Below are 22,099 nucleotides of genomic sequence, written 5' to 3'. Positions count from 1 at the left end.
TCTTTTAATACAGTTTTTGATAAATAAGGAAAATTATCAGAAGATGAAAAGCATCATTACATTATAGTTCATGAGAAATATAGCATGACCCCAACAGAAGATTATCAATAACTGATACTTTCTCTTTATGACCCCAAATCACAGAGATCTTTCATTTAGGTCATTTTTTTGCCAGAGTGTTTTGGCTTTCCATGCCTGAAATACTCTCATGGGCTTTTTAGCCAGATCCAAATAAGGTATTTAATTTTGATTATAGGGTTTGGAAATCAATGATTTGGTAGAATCAGTAATATATATATATAATATATATATAATCATACACTATATATATAGAGAATCATGCACAAAGGGTATAAATGAATACAATCTTAAAGTTACATTTAAATCTAACAACAAAATTTCAGTAGCTTAAAGCAAGAAAAGATCATGCTGCCTAATATTTACTCTCTTAGCTAACATACAAATCCTTACTCAGGAAATTTTTATAGACAATGTTTAATTTTGAGTACTACAATAACAAGAAAATACAAAGAGAATACACTAACATGAATACCTGAAAGTGTCCACTTTAGTGACATAATTTTGCAAAACAATGTACATGGAAGGAGTAACACAACTTGGAGAAATGTAAACAACTTTATGATTTCAAAATGAAAATGCTGGCTAGGATGAGCAAATGTTTTCAGGTCTATCATGGCATGCATTTTGCTATTGGGAGAAGTGAAGCAATGTTAGTGACAAAATGGTATACAAGAATTATGTGGAAAATAGACCTTCACATATAAAGTTTCACAAGATAATAAAGTCAACACTTTATATGATTGTTTTTGATTTCATCAAATTACAACATAAGCAAAAACACAGGGTATCTTGATATTGTGAAAGCCTACTTTATGGTGTAGCATGTAGAATTTTGCAAAGATTTGAGGAGTGCTGGAGCAGGATGAGAATGTTATTGAATTGTTCAAATGCTCTATATTTTATATGTATGTACATATATTTGAATTTGTTTTTTGATTTTTGAGTTTTCTGCTTAACTGATTATCAATAGAGAGCCTGACACTAACCCTGACCCCAACCCTAACAACCCTAACCCTAACCCTGACCCTAACCCTAACCCTAACTCTTACCCCTGACCCTGACCCTAACCCTAACCCTGACCCTATACCCTGTATGTATAGCCTTTCTTACTGCTATCCCTATCTTCTAATTCCTATAGCTTTTTCTGTCCTCACCATTAATTCTAAACTGTTTTGCTAAATCTTTATCATAAATCATCACCTTAATAGTGTCATCCACATTTTGATGTGTCTGGCATATGAATGATCCAAATATTAATCACATTGTGTTTCCAGTTATTCACCCTATTCAGAGACTTTCCAAGAGCTTGCCAATGTTTCTAAGAACATAGTCTTCCTGTATCATTGGAGATCATTAGATTTAAGAGCTCTGTGTAATGAATTTAGGTCAACAGCCCAACACCAGAATGTAAGATGTTTCTAACACTTTTCTCTCTATGAATATAGAAGAGACTTTTTAATTCTGTATCAAGAACTGGTGACAGATACCAAATATGATGAGACCTTCAAAAGTTTGTGGGACAATGGAAGTAAAACATAACATATTTTCCCTAAACTTTTTGTAGAAAAAAATGTTAGCATGTCAAACCTGTGATTTGGAACAACATCATTGAATTTGTTGATGAAAATGGAACAGTGTAATAAATAAATAGCTGAAAATGCAGCTAGTTTTCTCAATGCTGGCATGAGAAATTTCATAAGTAAGTGGGGAAGGTTTGAATGATACCTATTATGATGAGTGAGTCCACTGATTGGAAACAGCATGATAGACTCATGTTTAGGTCATAGACAGTTACATATAGACATCTTTAAAACTAGTTATGCTTAGGTAAGTTGGAATACACATACTTTTTTGCTCTTTCAGTTGTGAGGATCAGGATACAATGACTACATTAGGTTGCCAGATGTTAGTTTTTATACCATTCTCTAATAAAAGGAGCCAGTGCTCCATGAAGAAATGGCTGATACTATGTATGGAAGTAAATATGTTCAGTAGGATAATCCTGAAGAATTAAATAGTAAGGAATTGGTGGGAGTGGGGATGGGAATGAAAGAATTTGCAAGGAAAGCAGGAGCGAATGTCAGAGCTCTCAATGGCAAAGGTAAGAAGGTACAAAGAACATCCTGTAGAGGTAGATAATAACACAAAGTAATTATCCAGGCATCCATACTGTTACATATAATCAAATAGATTTTTATAATGGGATTGAATAGAAATCTCTTGTGGAGAAGAATTCCAAATACTTTATATAGACACTCAGCCATCTAGGAGATCAAATTAACTCCCCACTCCTTAAGTGTGGGCATTGCCAAGTGACTTTATTCAAAAGGACACAATATGGGCATGAGGAAAAGGTACATCCTGTTAAGAAACCTGAAAACCCTCCCTTGGCCAGGTGATCCTTGTTAGCATTAACCTGATCATTCACCTTGAGAGCATAAAGTGAGACCAACACTTCACCTCTGACATGCTTCACCAAAATTGCAATCCCAGTATCATTATGAAAACACCAAATAAATCCCAATAGAGAACATTCCAGAAAATGCCTGATCAGATTCCACAACACTGTCAGTGTCATCAGAACAAGCAAAATCTGGACAGCCAGAAAGAGCCTAGAAGACCTGACGACTAAATGTGTGGGATCCTGAGTCAGGAAAGTTAGAAAGAATAGAATGAAAATAAATTGTGGGCTCTGTTTAATAGCACAGCAACATTTGATCTTTGTCGATAAATGATGTAAGATGTTAAGTCACTTGATACAAATGAGACAGTTAGAAACAGGAAACTATGTTGGGGCTACATAGGATATCAATGCATTCTCTGCATTATTTCTGTAGCAAACAAAAACAAACCTAAAATTGACACTTTATTATAAAACAGAGTTTTCCAAACATCTGCTTAAGTATTAACTGATTTCTAATATTGAAATAAGGCAGTTAAATAGACCAATTAGTAGAGAAAAGCCTGGAATTGTGCTTAAAGGTCTCCATCTGGAAAAGACCCAGCAGCAGCCAGGCCCACAGATCAGCGCTGGCTGATCTCAACCCAGTTTCATTCTACACAGCCGACGCCTAGGCGGGAAGGCAGCTCAGCTCACCTCGCAGTTCAGTGAGCGCAAGAGAGCCAACTGGGTTCACCCAGTCTAAGACGCCAGCAGCGGTAAGAGGCGCACTAGCTTTGCACCTGTCACAAATACTTATGGTGGAGATTAGACCAACGTTTTGAAAAACAGCAATGAAAATACTGAGTCTGCCATTAGCACGACTGAAAGCAAAACTTAATTTGGAGGCGTCTCTCCTGAATTTTTGAAAATATTTAAAAACCAGCCTCCGACAATCACTGACAGGTGATGCTGACAGTCTGCTGGCAGGGCAGGGTCTCATCTGCTTCGCCCGCAGAAGCTCACAGGGAGGCCCCAGGAGCCGGTTTCTCATTGTAGACTCGAGTTCTATAACACACATAAAGACAGTGTTTACATTTACTGTCCTAAGTTTTAATAATTTACTTCTCATTATTTTCTGGTCCTTTAATACTGTGCAAACCGCGAGTGAGTGCAGGTGTGCGGGGCCTGCACAGGCCCTTGCCCATGGCGGGGGTTCAGGGATGACTCTGCCGACCCCGCCACCCGACCTTACCAGGGATTCCAGAAGCAGAGTCTCCGGGTTTCTCCTTCCCTTTTCTCTGCGCCAGGATCCCCCGGAAGCACACCTGGCACCCGTGCGAACACCTCAGCAGGCTGTGGCAGCGGCGGCTGAGCCCAGCAGAGACCCTTGGCTGCTCCTCCTGGAGGGCAGGTCTGCGGGCTCCCTCGGCGCTCAGCGCGGGCCCAGGGGGCCTCCTCGCACCTCCACCTCACTCTAGCACGGTTTCCTCACCTTTCCTCGCTCTTCCTCAGCTTTCCTCGCTTTTCCTCAGGTTGCCCCCGTCAGACCGGGCCACGAAGGCCTCTCCCTGGGTCAGTCCCAAGAAGAAGGAGACCCTAGATCGAGACAGCTCGCTGGAGGTGGTCCCGGGAGAAAGAAGCTCTGCTGCTTGCTGTGGGGACGGCGACAGCCCGTGCGGATTTGGGGTGCTTCAAGGGGGTCCAAGGACGTGGGTCAGGGAGACAGAGGACACTTCCGGGGCAGCAAGAGAGCCTGGTGCGCTCTGTGCGCCAAGGCCGGGCGCCCCCTGGCGGCAATCCTGGTAAACCTGAAAAGTCACTGCTCTGATTTCCCAGGTCTTGATTGGAATCCATGGAAACAAGAGACAAAGCAGATTTGCAGTGGAAAAAAGTCAATTGATTTCCTGTATAACAGTGATAATGTATAAAGTTTGTAAATTTAAAAATGAAGTATTTTTTGTAAAGCAATATCATTTACAATTGCATAGCCTAAATTTAAAGCATGATTCGAACTGTGAAGTCAATGCTTCCTAGCACTAATTGTAATCTGATAGCAAATACTAAATAAATATACTATGAAACTCAGACCATTAATGGAAGGTTACACACCCACCATCTTAAACTTTTCTTGATCCATACCCAGAAAAGAATATAGTTGTCAACCCAGATTTCAATTTCAGCCCTGATCCAAGCACAACCTTGACCACAACATGATTCTATTGTTCTTTTGAGTCCTGGCTGGGACAATCTTGAATGTATTATTTCCATCTAAAACTCGAACTCTTTTCAGCCTGTCAAATTTTAATGCTGCATTTTATGATTGCTGATTAGCTTTTAAGTTGGCAGCATCACATGTATCATTCTCAGTTTAAGATGCTCAGTCTTCCGAGTGCCCAGGAGCAAGGAGTTGCTATTCAAATAGGGTACGTATCTTGCAGGTACCTTAACCAACTTCCACGTGCAAAATCAGAGAGGCTGCTGCATCACAGTGATAGTCTTTGATCTATCTTGAGTTGATTTTTGTATATGGTGAGAGGTATGGATCTAATTTCATATATATATGTGTGTGTGTGTGTGTATATATATATATATATATATATCCAGCTTTGCCAGCAACCATTTGTTGAAGGGATTTTCCTTAATCCAGTGTATGGTCTGAGCATTTTTGTCAAATATCAGTTGACTGTATGTTTGTGGACTCATTTCTGGGTTCTCTATTCTGTTACACTGATCTATGTATCAGTGTTTATGCCGGTAACATGCTGTTTTTTAATTAGTTAATTAATTTTTTGACAGAGTTAGACAGTGAGAGAGAGAGAGACAGAGAGAAAGGTCTTCCTTCCGTTGGTTCACTCCCCAAATGACTGCCTCAGCTGGCACTGCAACAATCTGAAGCCAAGAGCCAAGTGCCTCTTCCTGGCCTCCCATGTGGGTGCAGGACCCAAGCACTTGGGCCATCCTCCATTCCCTCCTGGGCCACAGCAGAGAGCTGGACTGAAAGAGGAGCAACTGGGACTAGAACCTGGTGCCCATATGGGATGCCACTGCAGGCATATTAACCAAGTGAGCCACGGTGCAGGCCCAACATGCTGTTTTAATACTATAGATTTGTAGTACGCTTTGAAGTCGGGTATTGTGTTTCCTCCAGCTTGATTTTTATTGCTAAGTATTGCTTTGGGTATTCTGAGTCTTTTTTGATTCCATATGAATTTTGGCATTCATATTAATATTAATACTCATATTCATCATATAATATTGGCTTTTTGATATGGATTGCACTGAATCTGTAGATTGCTTACAACAGTTAGATATTTCAGTGATACTGATTCTTCCAATCCATGATCAAGGAATATCTTTCCATTTTTTGTGTCCTTGATGCTATCTTTCATCCATGTTTGATAATTTTGCATTATAGAGATATTTCACTTCTCTGCTTAAATTTACTCCTAAATATTTGATTATTTTGTGGCTATTGTGAATGGTATTTCTTTCTTGATTCTTGTTTCAGTGAGTTCATTATTAGCATATAAAACAGCTACTTTTTTAGTTTAGTTTTTTTTTTTTTAGTTTAGTTTGTAACCTCTAACTTTACTGAGTTGGTTTGTCGATTCTAAAAGCTTTTTGGTGGAGTGTTTAGGTTTACAATACCATGTCATCTGCAAACATGGATAATTTGATTTCCTCTCTTCAATTTTGATTGATGCCTTTATTTCCTTCTTCTCCCTAATTGGTCTTGATAAAAATTTCAGTACTATATTCAGTAAGACCAGCAAAAGTGGACATCCTTGTCTTGTTCCAGATCTGAGGGGAGAATACTTTCAGCCTTTCTCCATTTTGTATGATATTGGGTGTTGGCTTTTTTGGGGTGTTGGTTTTTCATATGTAGCCTTTATAATTTTGAGATATAATCTTTCTATACCCAATTTGTGGAGTTTTTTAATCATGAAGGGGTATTATTAAATCTTATCAAAAGCTTTCTAAGCATCTTTTGAAATGGCCATGTAGTTTTCACTCTTCACTGTATTGGTGTGATTTATGATATTTTTTGATTTGTGAATGTTGAACCACTTTTGCATTTCTGGGATAAATCCCACTTGATCATGGTATGTGAATTTTTATGCAGTTTTGGATTCAGTTTGCTAGTATTTTGTAGAGAATCTATGCATCTATGTTCATTAAGGATATAGATATGTAGTTTCCCTTTCATGTTGCAACTTTGTTCAGTTTTGGTATTAAAGTGATGCTGGACTCATAAAAGGAGTTTGACAGGTTTCCATCCTGTTCAATATCTTGGAATAGTTTGAAAAATATTGGAGTTACTTCCTTCTTAAATGTTTTGTAGACTTCAGTAGTAAAGCCATCAGGACCTGGACTTTGCCTTGATGGAAGGCTTCAGTCTCATTGCTTTTTATGGGTCTGTTTAGATTGTCGATATCATCTTCATTTAATCTTGGTAGGTTATATGAATCCAGGAATTTATCAACTTCCTCAGTTTTCCTGTTTATTAGCATATTCTTAGTAGTTTCTTATGATCCTTTTTATTTCAGTGGTGTTGGCTGCTATGTCTCCTTTTTATTTCAAATTTTATTTATTTGAGTTTTATCTTTTTTTTCCTTATTTGTCTAGCTAGAGATTTAGCTATCCTGTTTATCTTCTCAAAAACCAACTTTTTCAGGCAGGTGGAGCTGTGCCGAAGACAGATAAAAACAAAACAAAAACCAACTTTTTGTTTTGTTGATCTTTTGTATTTTTTTAAGTTTTAATTTCATTTATTTCTGCTCTGATTATTATTTTTCATGCTCTGCTGATTTGGGGTTTGGCTTATTCTTGTTTTTTTTTAAGTCTTCAAGATGCATCACTAGATCTTTGAGACATTCTTTTTAAAATAAGCACTTAATGCTATAAACTTCCCTCTAAATACTGCCTTTGCTGAATCCCACAGTTTTTTTTTTTTAATTCAAATTGTTTAATTTTCAAAGAATGATGTATAATTTCTTTAAAATTATTTTATATTTGTAGTATAGCTGCTAGTCGAAGCTTATTAACATTTCTCAACCCAAGGCATGGATTGCAAACTCATTTGTTTATCTATTGACTTGTATTTAAACCATTTTCTAGGTAAAAGAAATTGTCACTGGCGTACATGAAGTGTAACAACAAACTAAGCATTATATAGCTTTTAACAATCTGTGTCTACATGGTGTTGGATGAATATGAGCAGCTCTCTTCTGAAGCCCTGGAGGCTGCCCATATTTGTGCCAACAAATACATGGTAAAAAGCTGTGGCAAAGATGGCTTTCATATCCGAGTGCGGCTCCACCCCTTCCATGTCATCTGAATCAACAAGATGTTGTCCTGTGCTGGTGCTGACAGGCTGCAGACAGGTATGCGGGGTGCTTTTGGAAAGCCCCAAGGCACAGTAGCCAGAGTTCACATTGGCCAAGTCATCATGTCCATCTGCACCAAGCTACAGAACAAGGAACATGTGGTTGAGGCCCTACACAGGGCCAAGTTCAAGTTCCCTGGCCACCAGAAGATCCACATCTCAAAGAAGTGGGACTTTACCAAGTTTAACGTGGATGAATTTGAAGACATGGTGGCAGAGAAGCGGCTCATCCCGGATGGCTGTGGGGTCAAGTACATCCCCAATCGTGGTCCCCTGGACAAGTGGCGGGCCCTCCACTCATGAGCCTCACTCTCCTGCACTCTGTAATCATTGATAATAAAGCCTGGTTCCTATCAAAAAAAATCTGTGTCTACTTTATAATGTTTTGATGCTGAAGGTTATCAGAAAATGATATTGAGGTTTCTTTCCAAAATAAATTCATATATCTCTGTCAAATTGATTTTCAACTCAAAGTTTTTATTTGATGCTATAAAACAATGCTCATTAGAGTTTTCTTTTGACAAAATTAAGATACTCACAGTTTAAATACAATATTTATTTAAGACAAAAAGAGAGAATGAATGTAACCTTCTGGTTCACTCCCATATCATGGTCCCAACATCCAGGGCTGTGTCTGGCCAAAATTGAAACCCAGGAACTCAATACATGTTTCCCACGTGGGCAGCAAGAACACAGTTACTTAAGCCATTAAGATTATATATATAATTTGAAGGTGTGAATCAGTAAATATTTTCCCTAGTATTATGTGGTTAACCATTACATGGGATTAACCTTCTTTTTGCTTACAACAGTAGCAAAGATACCTCAACTTTGTCTTCATTTAAATTGTTGATATTCCTATGTGATGACAACAGGTTTCTTTAGCAAAATTACACCATGTCTCTCTGTGTCTAAAGACCTTGAACTCAGCAAGCCATTATTCTGGTACATACCAGAGTTTTACAGTGAATCAACCCTTACATGATTCTAAGTATTACTTCTAAATTAACTTGAAAAAAATCTTTAAATCCTTTAGAAGTCATCTCAAATCCTTTGGGAAACAAGGTCATTAAAAGTAAATGCATAACCTTACTACTGAATTATACCCTTATTTTCCAGTTACTTTATTTGGGGTTTGTGGAAAGAGAAATTTTTCCTTTAAAGCAATGTGTCAAGGTGGTTCTACTTCAAGGAAGGTCCCACAGATTTTGATATATTGTGTTTTCATTTTCATTTATTTCAAGAAATTTTTTTATTTCCATTTTAATTTCTTCAATGACTCATTAATAATTCAGTAGCATATTGTTTAATTTCCAAGTATTTATGAGTATTCTTTTGTTCTTCTTGTTATTTTTTTTTTGACAGGCAGAGTGGACAGTGAGAGAGAGAGAGAGAGAGAGACAGAGAGAAAGGTCTTCCTTTTGCCATTGGTTCACCCTCCAATGGCCACCGCGGCTGGTGCACTGCGGCCACCGCACCACGCTGATCCGATGGCAGGAGCCAGGTACTTCTCCTGGTCTCCCATGGTGTGCAGGGCCCAAGGACTTGGGCCATCCTCCACCGCACTCCCGGGCCACAGCAGAGAGCTGGCCTGGAAGAGGGGCAACCAGGACAGAATCCGGTGCCCTGACCGGGACTAGAACCTGGTGTGCCGGCGCCGCTAGGCGGAGGATTAGCCTAGTGAGCTGCGGCACCGGCCGTTCTTCTTGGTATTGATTTCTAGTTTTATTCCCTTATGTTGTGAGAAGATACATGATACAATTTCAATCTTAAAATTTGCTTATCTGGAAAGCATTTTATTTCTCCTTCACATTTAAAGGATAGCATCACTGGATATAATATTCTTGGTTGGAAGTCTTTTCTTTCTTCATTAATTAATTATTTTTAAGGAATACAAATTTTTTTTTTGACAGGCAGAGTGGACAGTGAAAGAGAGACAGAGAGAAAGGTCTTCCTTTTTGCCATTTGTTCACCCTCAAATGGCCGTCTCAACCAGCGCGCTGCAGCCAAGAGCCAGGTGCTTCTCCTGGTCTCCCATGTGGGTGCAGGGCTCAAGGACTTGGGCCATCCTCCACTGCACTCTCGGGTCATAGCAGAGAGCTGGCCTGGAAGAGGGGCAACTGGAACAGAATCCAGTGCCCCGACTGGGACTAGAACCCGGTGTGCTGGCACCGCAGGTGGAGGATTAGCCTAGTGAGCCATGGCACTGGTCAGGAATATAAATTTTATAATTCTTCCTACCATACCTGCCCTCCCACCCACACTTCTACCCCTCCTCCTTCTCCCTCTCCCTTTCCTGGTCCCATTCTCCATTAAGATTCATTTTCAATTGAATTTGTACAAAGAAGACCAGCTCTATAGTAAATAAAGATTTCAACAATTTGCACACACATGCACATACACAGAAAAACTGATTGAGAACTAGTTTTACAATTAACTCTCATAATGTAACTCATTAAGGAAAGAGGTCCTGCATGGGAAGTTAGTGCACAGTGACTACTGTTGAATTAACACTCTTACGTATGATGTCAGTGATAACCCAAGGCTCTTGATATGAGCTGCCTAGGTTATGGAAACCTTTTGAATCCACAAACTCCATCAATATTCAGACATGGCCATAAGCAAAATGGAAGTTCTCTCTTCCATTAGGAGAAAAGTACATTCTTCTTAGAGGGCTACTTCTTTCTGCTGGGGTCTCACTCACAGAAATCCTTCATGTAGAACATTTTTCCCACAGTGTATTGGCTTCCCATGCCTAAAATGCTCTCATGGGTTTTCTTAGCCAGACCAGGAAGCCTTAAGGGTGGATTCTGAGGTCAGAGTGTCACTTAAAGCAGTTGTCATTCTGAGTATGCTGTGTGGACTGCTTCCCATGTTGGAACATTCTCTATTTTTTAATTCTACCTATTATTATTACCAGACACTTGGTCTTATTTATATGATCACATTAACACTTAATCCCATCTATATATTCACTTTGACACTTAATATGATTACTTTAACACTTAAGATGACATTTTTACCACCCAGCTTAATGAGATTTGGGGTCCCTTGACAAGTTTTTAAAGTGTACCCTTAGAAGTAAGTCCATAGGAATATATGTAGAACTATATAGCTTTACAGTTACAAACTTCCTTCTCCCTCTCTTCTTTTTTTACTGAGATCCATCCTCAATTGACTTTATACATATATGATAAACTTTATGTTAAGTAGAGTTCAACAAATAGTATGAAGAAAAAAATGAAAAAACAAAACAAAAAAAGAACTATTCTTTGACAGTCAAGACAAGGTCACCTCAAGTCATCCTTCTCAAAGTGTCAATTTCACTTCTACACATTTTGTTTTAGGTGCTCTATTCGTTCTTACATGTCAGGGAGAACATATTGTATTTGTCCCTTTGGATTGACTTATTTCACTAAATATGATGTTTTCCAGTTTCATCCATTTTGTTGTCAATGATCCGATTTTTTTTACTGCTCTGTAGTATTCCATAGCGTGCATATCCCATAATTTCTTTATCCAGTCTTCAGTTGATGGGCATTTAGGTTGATTCCATGTCTTAGCTATTGTGAATTGTGCTGCAGTAAGCATGGGGGTATAAATGACTCTTTATTTAATGATTTCATTTCCCTTGGATAAATTCCCAGGAGTGGGATTGCTGGGTCATATGGCAGGTCTATATTCAGATTTCTGAGGTGTCTCTATACTGTCTTCTATAGTGGCTTTACAAGTTTACATTCCCACCAATAGTGGATTAGGGTACCTTTTACCTCTACACACTTGCCAGCATTTGTTGTTTGTTGATTTTTGTATAAAAATTCTATCTGGGTGAGGTGAAATCTCATTATGGTTTTGATCTGCATTTCCCCAATGGCTAGTGATCCTGAACATTTTTGTCATGTGTCTGTTGGTAATTTGGATTTCCTATTTTGAAAAATGTCTGTTTAAGTCCTATGCCCATCTCTTAACTGGGTTGTTTGTTTTGTTGTTGTGCAGTTTCTTGATTTCTTTATATACCCTGGTTATTAATCCTTTATCATTTGCATAGTTTGCAAATACTTTCTCCCATTCTGTCTGTTGCCTCTTCACTTTCCTGTTTCTTTTGCAGTACAGAAACTTCTCAAATTGATGTAATCCCAGTTGTTAATTTTGACTTTGACTGCCTGTGCCTCTGGGGTCTTTTCCAAGAAGTCTTTGCCTGTGCCAATGTCTTTCAGGGTTTCCCCAGTGTTCTCTTATTTCATGGTATCTGGTCATAGATTTAGATCTTTAATCCACTTTAAGTGGATTTTTGTGTAAGGTGTAAGGTAGGGGTCTTGTTTCATACTTCTGCATGTGGAAATCCAGTTTTCCAAGAACAATTTGTTGAAGAGACTGTCCTTGTTCCATGGATTGGTTTTAACTCCTTGTTCAAATATAAGTTGGTTGCAGATGCTTGGATGGATTTCTGGGATTTCTATTCTGTTCCACTGGTCTATTCATCTGTTTTTGTACAAGTACCAGTCTTTTTTTGATTAAAACTGCCTTGTACTTTGTCTTGAAATCTCATATTGTGAGGCCTCCAGCTTTGTTTTTGTTGTATAAGATAGTTTTAGCTATTCAAGTTCTCCTGTGCTTCCATATGAATATCAGCATCATTTTGTTTTCTAGATTTGAGAATTTCTTTGCTATTTTGATTGGCATCTCATTGAATCTGTAAATTGCTTTCAGAAGAATGGACATTTTGATGATATTGATTCTTCTGAACCATGAACATGGAAGATTTTTCCATTTTTTGTATCTTCTACTTCTTTCTTAATCTTTTGTAATTCTCATCATAGAGATCTTTGACACACTTGGTTAAATTTATCCCAAGGTATGTGATTTTGTTTTGTAGACATTATGGTGGGATTGATCTTAGAAACTCAATCTCAGCCTTGGCACTGTTTGTGTAAATAAAGCCTGTTGATTTCTGTGTATTGATTTTATATGCTTCTACTTTACCAAACTCTTCTATGAGTTCCAAAAGTCTCTTGTTGGAGTATTTTGGATCCCCTATGCATATAATCATGTCATCTGCAAATAGGGATAGTTTAATTTCTTCCTTCACACTTTGAATCCCTTTGATTTCCTTTTCTTGCCTAATGGCTTTGGCTAAAACTTACAGGACTATATTGAATACCAATGGTGAGAGTGGGCATCCTTGTCTGGTATTGGATCTCAGTGGGAATGCTTCCAACTTTTCCTCATTCAATATGATGCTGGCCATGGGTTTGTCATAATTTACCTTGATTGTGTTGAGGGATGTTCCTTCTATACCCAAATTGTTTAGAGTTTTTATCATGAAAGTGTGTTGTATTTTATCAAATGTTTTCTCTGAATATATTGAGATAATCATATGGTTTTTGTTCAGCAGTTTTTTAATGTGGTATATGACATTTGAAAATGTTGAAACCATCTTGCATATTAGAGATAAATCTCACTTGGTCTGGGTGGATGATCTTTCTGATATGTTGTTGGATTTGATTGGTTAGAATTTTTTTAAAGGTTTATTTATTTTACTGGAAAGTCACAGTTATACACAGAGAGAAGGAGAGGCAGAGATAGAGAGAGAGAGCGAGAGAGCGAGAGAGAGAGAGAGAGAGAGGTCTTCCATCTGCTGGTTCACTCCCCAAATGGCCACAACAGCCAGAGCTATGCCAATCTGAAGCCAGGATCCAGGAGCCTCCTCTGGATCTCCCACATGGATGGGTGCAGGGACCCAAAAACTTGGACCATCTTCTACTGTCTTCCCAGACCATAGCAGAGAGCTGGCTTCGAAGTGGAGCAGCTGGGTCTCAGGTGGCACCCATATGGGATGCCAGCACTGCAGGTGGCAGCTTTATCCACTACGCCACAGTGCCGGCCCCGGGTAGAATTTTTTTGAGGATGTTTGTGTCTATGTTCTTCAGGGAAATTGGTCTGTAATTCTCTTTCCCTGTTGCATCTTTCTCATATTTAGGACTTAAGGTTATGCTGGCCTCATAGAAAGAATTTGGGATGACTCCTTCTCTTTCAATTGTTTTAAATAACTTGAGAAGGATTGCAGCTAGTTACCCTTTACATGTCTGGTATAATTCAGCAGTGATGCCATGCATCTGGTGCTGGGCTTTTCTTTGTTGGGAAGGTCTTTACTACTGATTCAATTCCTGTCTTGGTTATAGGTCTGTTTACATTTTCTATGTCTTCATAGCTCAATTTAGGTAGGTTGTAAGTGTCCAAGAAATCTATCCATTTCTTCCAGGTTTCCCAGTTTGTTGGCATCGAGCTCCTTGTAGTAATTTCTGATGATTCTTTTTATTTCTGTGGTGTCTGTTGTTACATTTCTTTTTTCATCTCTAATTTTATTGATTTGGGTCTTCTCTCTCCCCTTTTTTTGTTCAGTTGTGCTAATGGTGTGTCAATTTTGTTGATGTTTTCAAAAAACTAGCTCTTCATTTTGCTTGATGCTTTGTAATTTGTTTTGGATTCAATTTTGTTGATTTCTTCTCTAATTTTAATTATTTCTTTTCTACTACTAGTTTTGGGTTTCATTTGCTGTTGTTTTCTAGATCATTGATAGCTCATTTATTTGGTGCCTTTCTAATTTCTTGATGTAGGCACCAATTGCTATAAGCTTTCCTCTTAACACTGCTTTTGCTTTATCCCATAAGTTTTGATACATTGTACTGTCATCTTCATTTGTTTCCAAAAATTTTTTGATTTCTCTTTTGATTTTTTCTGTGGCCCACTGTTTATTTAGGACCATGCTTTTAGACTTCATGTGTTTGCCTATGTTCCATAGATTCCTGAGTTGATGACTTCCAGTTTCATTCCATTGTTGTCAGAGAATATGCATGGTATGGTTTTGATTTTTATGAATTTGCTTACACTTGCTTTATGGCCTAGCATGTGGTGAATCCTAGAAAAAATTCCATGCACTGGTGAGAAGAATGTGTATTCTGCAACTGTAGAATGAAAAGTTCTGTTGATATCTCTTAGGTCCATTTGGTCTATAGTTTTGATTAACTCTGCTATTTCCTTGCTGATTTGATGTTTGGTTGATTTGTCCATTGCTGAAAGTGGGGTATTAAAGTCCCCCATTACTATTGTATTGGAGTCTATGTCTTCCTTTAGATTCCTTAACATTTCTTTTAAATAGCCAGGTGCCCTGTAATTAGGTGTGTATATGTTTATAGTAGTTACATCATGGGGGCCGGTGCTGTGGTATAGTGGGTGAAGCCACCACCTGCAGTGCTGGCACCCCATATGGGCACTAGTTGAGTCCTGGCTGCTCAACTTCTGATCCAGATCTCTGCTATGGCCTGGGAAAGCAGTAGATGGTCCAAGTCCTCAGGACCCTGTACCCATGTTGGAGACCCAGAAGAAACTCCTGGCTCCTGGCTTTGGATAGGTGCAGCTCCAGCCATTGCAGCCAACTGGGGAGTGAACCAGAAGATGGCAGTCTTTCTCTCTCTCTCTCTCTGACTTTCAACTAAATAAATAAATATTTAACAAAAATAAATTTAAAAAAAGACATAGGGAAACTTGGTGATGAACAGACTACTACCACACATTAAAAAATAAAAATAAAGTCTGGTGCCATGGCTAAGTAGGCTAATCCTCCACCTGTGGAGCATGCACCCTGGGTTCTAGTCCTGTTTGGGCTGCCAGTTCTGTCCCTATTGCTCCTCTTCCAGTGCAGCTCTCTGCTGTGCCCCAGGAAGGCAGTGGAGGATGGCCCAAGTTCTTGGGCCCTACACCCACACTGGGAGACCAGGAGGAAGCACCAGGCTCCTGGCTTCAGATTGGCACAGCGTGCTGGCCATAGTGGCCATTTGGGAGGTGAACCAATGGAAGGAAGCCCTTTCTCTCTCTCTCTCTCTCACTAACTCTGCCTGTCAAAAAAAAAGAAAATAAAGACTTAAGAAAAAGAAAATCAAAGACAATAACACCAAAATAGTCTTCAACTTCTTTAGTTTTCACAATTAAAGAGAAATTAGCTTCCCATAAACATCCATAAACTGTACAAAATATATTACCTGGAAGTGGTGAATGTTTACCTCAGTCTTAGGTCTCTCTAGAAACTGTGTACTTGAAAGTTGCCAGGACAACTTATAGAACTTGGAGGAAGCTAATGACCTCACAGTGTAAAACCCAAGCAAGATGGCCTCCATTTCACTGGGCAAATATTAATTTAAATTTGGAAATTTAAGATACATGCAGGCAGTAGGTAGAAAGTCAAAGACCAAAGAATTTAAATGTGCTGCAATTATTATGAAATGAAAAGCAATATGCTATCATTACTGTGAGAAGGAATGAACAGGCCAGCACCTTGGCTCAATAGGCTAGTCCTCCGCCTATGGCACCAGCACCCAGGGTTCTAGTCCTGGTCGGGGCGCTGGATTCTGTCCCAATTGCTCCTCTTCCAGTCCAGCTCTCTGCTGTGGCCTGGGAGTGCAGTGGAGGATGGCCCAGGTTTTTGGGCCCTGCACCTGCATGGAAGACTACCTGGCTCCTGGCTTCAGATCAGTGTGGTGTTCCAGCCACAGTGCACCGGCCAAAGCGGCCACTGGGGGGTGATCCAACAGAAAAGGAAGACCTTTCTCTCTGTCTCTCTCTCTCACTGTCCACTCTGCCTATCAACAAAATAAATAAATAAACTTAAAAAATTTTTAAAAATTAAAAAAGAAGGAATAGCCACTTCGTTATAAACAATGCTAACCACAGGAGATAAAAGAAGTTGCTTAAAAATAGCCCATAAAAATTACATCACGTCTGTATGGGTAGTTGCTATAAATTCAAAGACAACAACAAAACATAAAGTTTTCAGATGTTTTAAAATAAAATATGGTAACTATCATGCGAAGGAATGATTAATTTTGTAGGAGCATCTAATTTAAAATAAAAACAGTATTATATATTATCTGTCCTTTCAAAATTTCATTTTTCTAGTAATTAAATTTCATTTTAGTTTATTTTCATATTATCAATCCATATGGGGTGGGGACAATCCTGGTCTTTTTCTACAGATTGTTTAAACAGCACTATTCTAGCAAGAGTCAGAATGCATTATTAAAAATTTATTTGCATTATACAGAGTACAATTACCTAATTAATTGAATATTAACTCATTTTTAAGAGTAGGCCCCATAAGCTTTGTTATTATACCCATATTCCATTTCTCAGAGAGCCTGTAGATATGAATATTATTAATTTAATTTTATATCTTCTTATCTGTATTTGTTTATTGAATAAGTCTGGGTTTTTAATAGAGGAATTTGCATTAACGGGTATAATCATCTTTACTTACTTGATTTTACATATTAATCACATCTACACAATATCTACCCAGCAACATCAGTAACAGCGTTTGGCCAAATTCAGCACAGCAGTGCAACTAAGTTGACTAAGTCGAGCTGTTGATTACAATAGTCTCCTTGTCAATACTGAATCCATAATATGTCCTCAAACCAATGTAAACTTCAAATAAGTAACAGTCCTTCTTCCATGCAAATAATACAACTACATTTAGAACCAAAAATGCTGGTCATTCTCCTTTATTTCATGGAAAAAAATCTTCATTTCCAGTTAGTATACAAAACACATCATTCCACTCAATTGCTGCCACCATGTGAGTTATGCCAAACTAGCAAGATCTACACAATGCATTGAAAACCTCATTAAAGCTTATCTAAGAATGTGAAAGAAAACTGTACCAAGATTCAAAGCTTTCATAAAAGTAATTATGCTGGGATCCAGTGACTTCCGGTAGAATGGGGATCATTCTTATAAAAAATACTCCTTATTGGGCTGTACCTCAGTTGCTACCAAGAAACAAGGGTGATGGTTGCCATTCAAGAAGCTGCATATTTCACACTTAAACTATTTTACTTGGTGAAAAGGATTTCTGAGAGGATTTAAATGGACTTAAACATAAAAAAATTTTTGTAGTAGTTCTAAAAAAAAGCTGTGGGTTGTAAAACCACAACATTGATTATAAAATCAGGAAGATACTCTGGTAGCAGAGATTCCTGGTGAGAAAATACTCTCTCTGGCTCTCATGGCTAGCCTTGAGAGGATCTAAACAGAAACAATAGATGTTTTCAAGAAAGAACATATTATCTATCCAACTAAATATATACCAATGGAAAACTATCACTTGGTGTGCTACTGGGTTCTAGTGAGGACTGGGTATTTGACTATGCAGTATCAAGTGTTTAGGAAACCAAATATGTACTCTGTCAGACCTACTAAGTTCTAAAGAGTAGATGTAGCAGTGGACCGGCGCTGTGGCTCAATAAGCTAATCCTCCGCCTAGCGGTGCCAGCACACCGGGTTCTATTCCTGGTCAGGGCGCCGGATTCTGTCCTGGTTGCCCCTCTTCCAGGCCAGTCTCTGCTGTGGCCCGGGAGTGCGGTGGAGGATGGCCCAAGTACTTGGGCCCTGCACCCCACGGGAGACCAGGAGAAGCACCTGGCTCCTGCCTTCGGATCAGCGCCGTGCGCAGGCCACAGTGCGCTGGCCGTGGCGGCCATTGGCAGGTGAACCAACAGCAAAGGAAGACCTTTCTCTCTGTCTCTCTCTCACTGTCCACTCTGCCTGTAAAAAAAAATAGATGTAGCAGCAATAATAAATCAAAAGATGTGTCAAATCTCAGGCTACTGCAGGCCCAGAGTGCATAAGTAAACTGATCATGGGCCTCACTTCCCTCTGAGTAACAGTGTTTGCATAGAGTCTACCATATGACTGTTGGAGAAGGAAGAAAAAAAATTGAGTGGTTCATGGGTAGTTGCCTTAGTACATTAATGTCAGTTGAAAGTAGGTGGATAACAGTAGTACCCTGTTGAGGGACCTGTAAGGTAGAGGTATAAGCAAAGGTCTGAGTATTATACCTGATCTGCTTTATGGAGAAATAAAATGGTCAAAAACTTTAATAATTGTAGTTTTATAGACAGGACATGATAGTTGACCTAGTTTATCAGAAGTCTGAAATTTGAAGATTTGTAACATGGAGTTTTGAGTAGGAGGTATGAAATGTTCCTATTAGAGTGGCTATAATGTGTAATCTTTTTACTGCTTACTAATAATGATTAGACAGCACCTATGAAGGCAGAGACAGTAAGCACCCACACAGACAGAATGATGCAGGCCATTGATATCAACAGGCTGCTGCCACTGCTCAGTCCCATTTATTACACAGTGAATAAAAAATACAGTCACCATGGTGGCACAAATGGAAAGTGATCATAGACTTATTAAACATAGATCCATTAGTATGGGCTACCACTCAATAATGCTGATTCATATATTGCCATGGCTCTTTGGGCAATCTGTCACCCAAAGGGACTAACACTGACTCTGCTTCACTATCTCATGAGGTGCCCCTCAAGGTAATTAATTAATAATTTATTAATCTGATTGGAATATATGTATCTATATATATATATATTAAATACAAGTATGTCTTTTCACCCTGCAGGTCCTCAATCACACTACTACTGAAGGAATCACTGAATTTTGCTACCCAGACATGAGATTGTAAATACAATAAGATTATGTATACAATTTTCTAAGAATAAAAATCTCATTTCACTTCAAATAACATAAGGCAGGTGACTAGATAATGAAAACCAATGTTTCTGTCATATAAGCCACCACCCAGAATTCGTCATCTTGATGGGGCATGAATTCAAACGACAAGATGCTGTGATACTGAAAGGTGGTATCATCATGTGGGCCACTCTTTATCTTTGAAATTAATTACAAGCTGCTGACAACTTATTATGTAGAAGACATGGGTCTAAGAACTAAGAATGAATGAAGGAGTATCTCCACTTATCATCATCACTTCTACTTGGCATTTTTGTTCTTCTGGTCTCCAGCATTTTAATTTCTGTGGCCTAGATGTTCTCATCCCCAAAGCAGAATGCGTCTACAGGGAAGAATGTAAGAGCTCAATAAATTTTAGAACATGGCTGTTGCCAAGTCACTTTGAGCTCCCTTTTATCTCAAAAGACCTACTGGCAAGAAAAATCTTTATCCTGGAAACATTCAAAACTCTGAGCATGTAATGGGTGGTGGGAATTTTTCATGCCATGGGTTTTTGGATATTCTAATATCATCACAGGCCAAACTTTATTAACTTAAATATTAGCCCACTATAGATTTATTGAATTTTGTGTCCTGCCTGTGGTTTCCCTGGCAGGGCATACCAAATGATTTCATGGGCCTCATATGTCCTGAGGGCAATATATTCCCCACCTCAGAGTAGGAGTGTATTGTTACATAATAGGGGCAAAAATGTGTATGTTTGGAACTATGCTTGCACACTAGAATGACTTCTGCTTTTCCAAAGTCCAGTGGTATGGTGTGTGGATTAATACACCAGTCACTTCCTTAGCAAGGCATGGTATATCAGTAGCTTAGAAAATTTGGTGATGAGAGTTTTCATCATCTTAATGGCCACTGTAGATTGTAGCATAATAGTTTCCTTTGTACAAATTCATTTTATTGTATTGGTGGAATACAGCTAGAATTGGCAAATTTTTTCTACAAGGAGTCAAATATTGTCAGATTTGTGGGTTATATAATTTTGTTATGACTTATAAATTCTGTTTTGTTAGTGTAAATCCAAGTGTTCACAAAGTAAAAATGAGCTAGCATGGCAAAATTTATCCCAACTGACGTGGTCTATATGAATTGCTTCACTGTAATATTATTGGAAAATCTTTGGTGCAGAGAGTTGAAGCCATAGAATCAAATGAGTGAGAATTAAATAGGGTGTTCATTTTAGCATTGAAGAAAACTCAGAGGGAACAACCAAAGATAAATCATGGACTTAAGAAAATAAATGAAAAAAAGCTTCACAAAGAATCAGGTGTTTAAGAGCATCTTATATTATTGAGAATTCAAGTAAGGAGAGGATGGAGAATGTCCAATGCATACCATGTGTTCAATAGTGATTATAACAATTTTCATGTGAGAAACAGAACATATGTCAGAGAGAACTGGATTTCTGTATCTGTAGGTATGACAATTAATGGGAACAATAAGAATAGTCAATGTTAAGATAGTTAACTCTAAAGGACAGGGAAGAAATAAATATATGTGTAAGAATATGTTAAGTAGAAAATTATGTGTTCATTTGTTTGTTTATATTTTGATATAATTTTTTAAATATTTATTGTTTATTTGAAAGGAAGATTTACAGAGAGGCAGAGGCAGAGAGAGAAAGGTCTTCCAATTGCTGGTTAATTCTCAAAGTGGTCACATTGGCCAGAGTTGGGCCAATCCAGATCCCAGAGTCAGGAGTGTCTTCCAGGTCTCCCATATGGGTGCAGGGGCCCAAAGACTTGGATGTCTTTTATTGCCTTCCCAGGCCATAGCAGAGAGATGGAGCTGAGTTACAATGTATAAAGATGAGAAAAGAATCCCTGAAAACTAAGGAATGAGATAAGACATGAGTAGTTCATAGGAAGGTTTTTCCATGTTATGAAAAGTGAAAATAGTTGAAGAAAAATAATATTGTGGTATATAGCTACAAGGTAGTATATAAAAATATCAGAAATGGTACATTTTCTTTTTCTTTTTACTATTTGTTAAATTATTTATTTAATGTAAGATTAATCAGACAAGAATAAAATAAATGGAAGGTAGATCATTATAATACTTAAAAGAAAAAATAAGAAAGGGTGGGAAGGAATGTGGAAGCATGAGCAGGAGGGAGATTAGGGAGGGAAGTATAACTATGCTCCTAATCTGTACATAGGAAATACATGAAATGTGTTCACTTTAAAAAACTTAAATATAAAGAGTAAAAAGGAACAATATATTTTAAAGAAGCTATTTTGAATATAATTTGGGACTGAAAAAATGCTTTAAGTGTTGCTAGAAGAAATATACCTGAGGCATTTCAAAATTGTACAATTCACAACTATTTGATGACTTGATGGATGAGATGAAGTCTTACTTAGCTCCTATTATGCTCTATTTGAATTAAAAGTATTTTCAGAGCTAAAACCAGAGAATGAATCCTGGCTTCTCTGAATTTAAGTTCACAACCCTGGATGGGATTATGTGGAGAGTAAGTTTTACCTACTGGCTATGATTAGCTATGTCCTTAGTTACTGAGAGAAGCTGGAAATATGAATGTCAAAAAGTACCTATGATTTTTTAATTTTTTTCAAATTTAAAAGGCTGAATATACACTTAAATACCAAAACTAAAGTGCTAGAACAAGGTTATATTCC

The 22,099-nt window shown here is 38.2% G+C and overlaps 2 protein-coding genes and 1 long non-coding RNA gene across 7 annotated transcripts in view; 2 read left to right on the top strand and 1 right to left on the bottom strand.

The window, feature by feature from the left end:
• LOC149122188 (uncharacterized) overlaps positions 1–4,095 on the bottom strand; it is a 34,343-nt gene extending 30,248 nt beyond the window's left edge. For 3 of the 5 annotated variants that reach the window (XR_016221883.1, XR_016221882.1, XR_016221878.1), the window contains exon 1: positions 3,957–4,095. This is a non-coding gene — a long non-coding RNA (uncharacterized LOC149122188). Of the gene's footprint in view, positions 1–3,716 lie in introns of all 5 variants that reach the window. The other 2 variants (XR_016221881.1, XR_016221879.1) reach the window with 1 other exon arrangement.
• The window catches only part of LOC103347276 (uncharacterized), a 366,450-nt gene that overhangs the window by 72,701 nt on the left and 271,650 nt on the right, over positions 1–22,099 (top strand).
• Positions 7,656–8,201, top strand: LOC138845441 (large ribosomal subunit protein uL16-like). The gene has a single exon (XM_089314214.1). It carries the CDS (start codon positions 7,812–7,814, stop codon positions 8,151–8,153), a length of 342 nt encoding a protein of 113 aa, XP_089170340.1. The 5' UTR covers positions 7,656–7,811; the 3' UTR covers positions 8,154–8,201.

Source organism: Oryctolagus cuniculus, chromosome 15 (genome assembly GCF_051225735.1).
Source record: "Oryctolagus cuniculus isolate XC-2025 breed Fujian yellow rabbit chromosome 15, ASM5122573v1, whole genome shotgun sequence".
NCBI classification, from domain to species: Eukaryota; Metazoa; Chordata; class Mammalia; order Lagomorpha; family Leporidae; genus Oryctolagus; species Oryctolagus cuniculus.
The sequence above is the reverse complement of the archived record's forward strand: the minus strand, read 5'-3'. Positions and strand labels throughout refer to the sequence as shown.

Coding starts and splice junctions, on each gene's coding strand:
- LOC138845441 (XM_089314214.1), top strand. CDS start 7,812: ATGTTGTCCTGTGCTGGTGCTGACAGGCTGCAGACAGGTATGCGGGGT.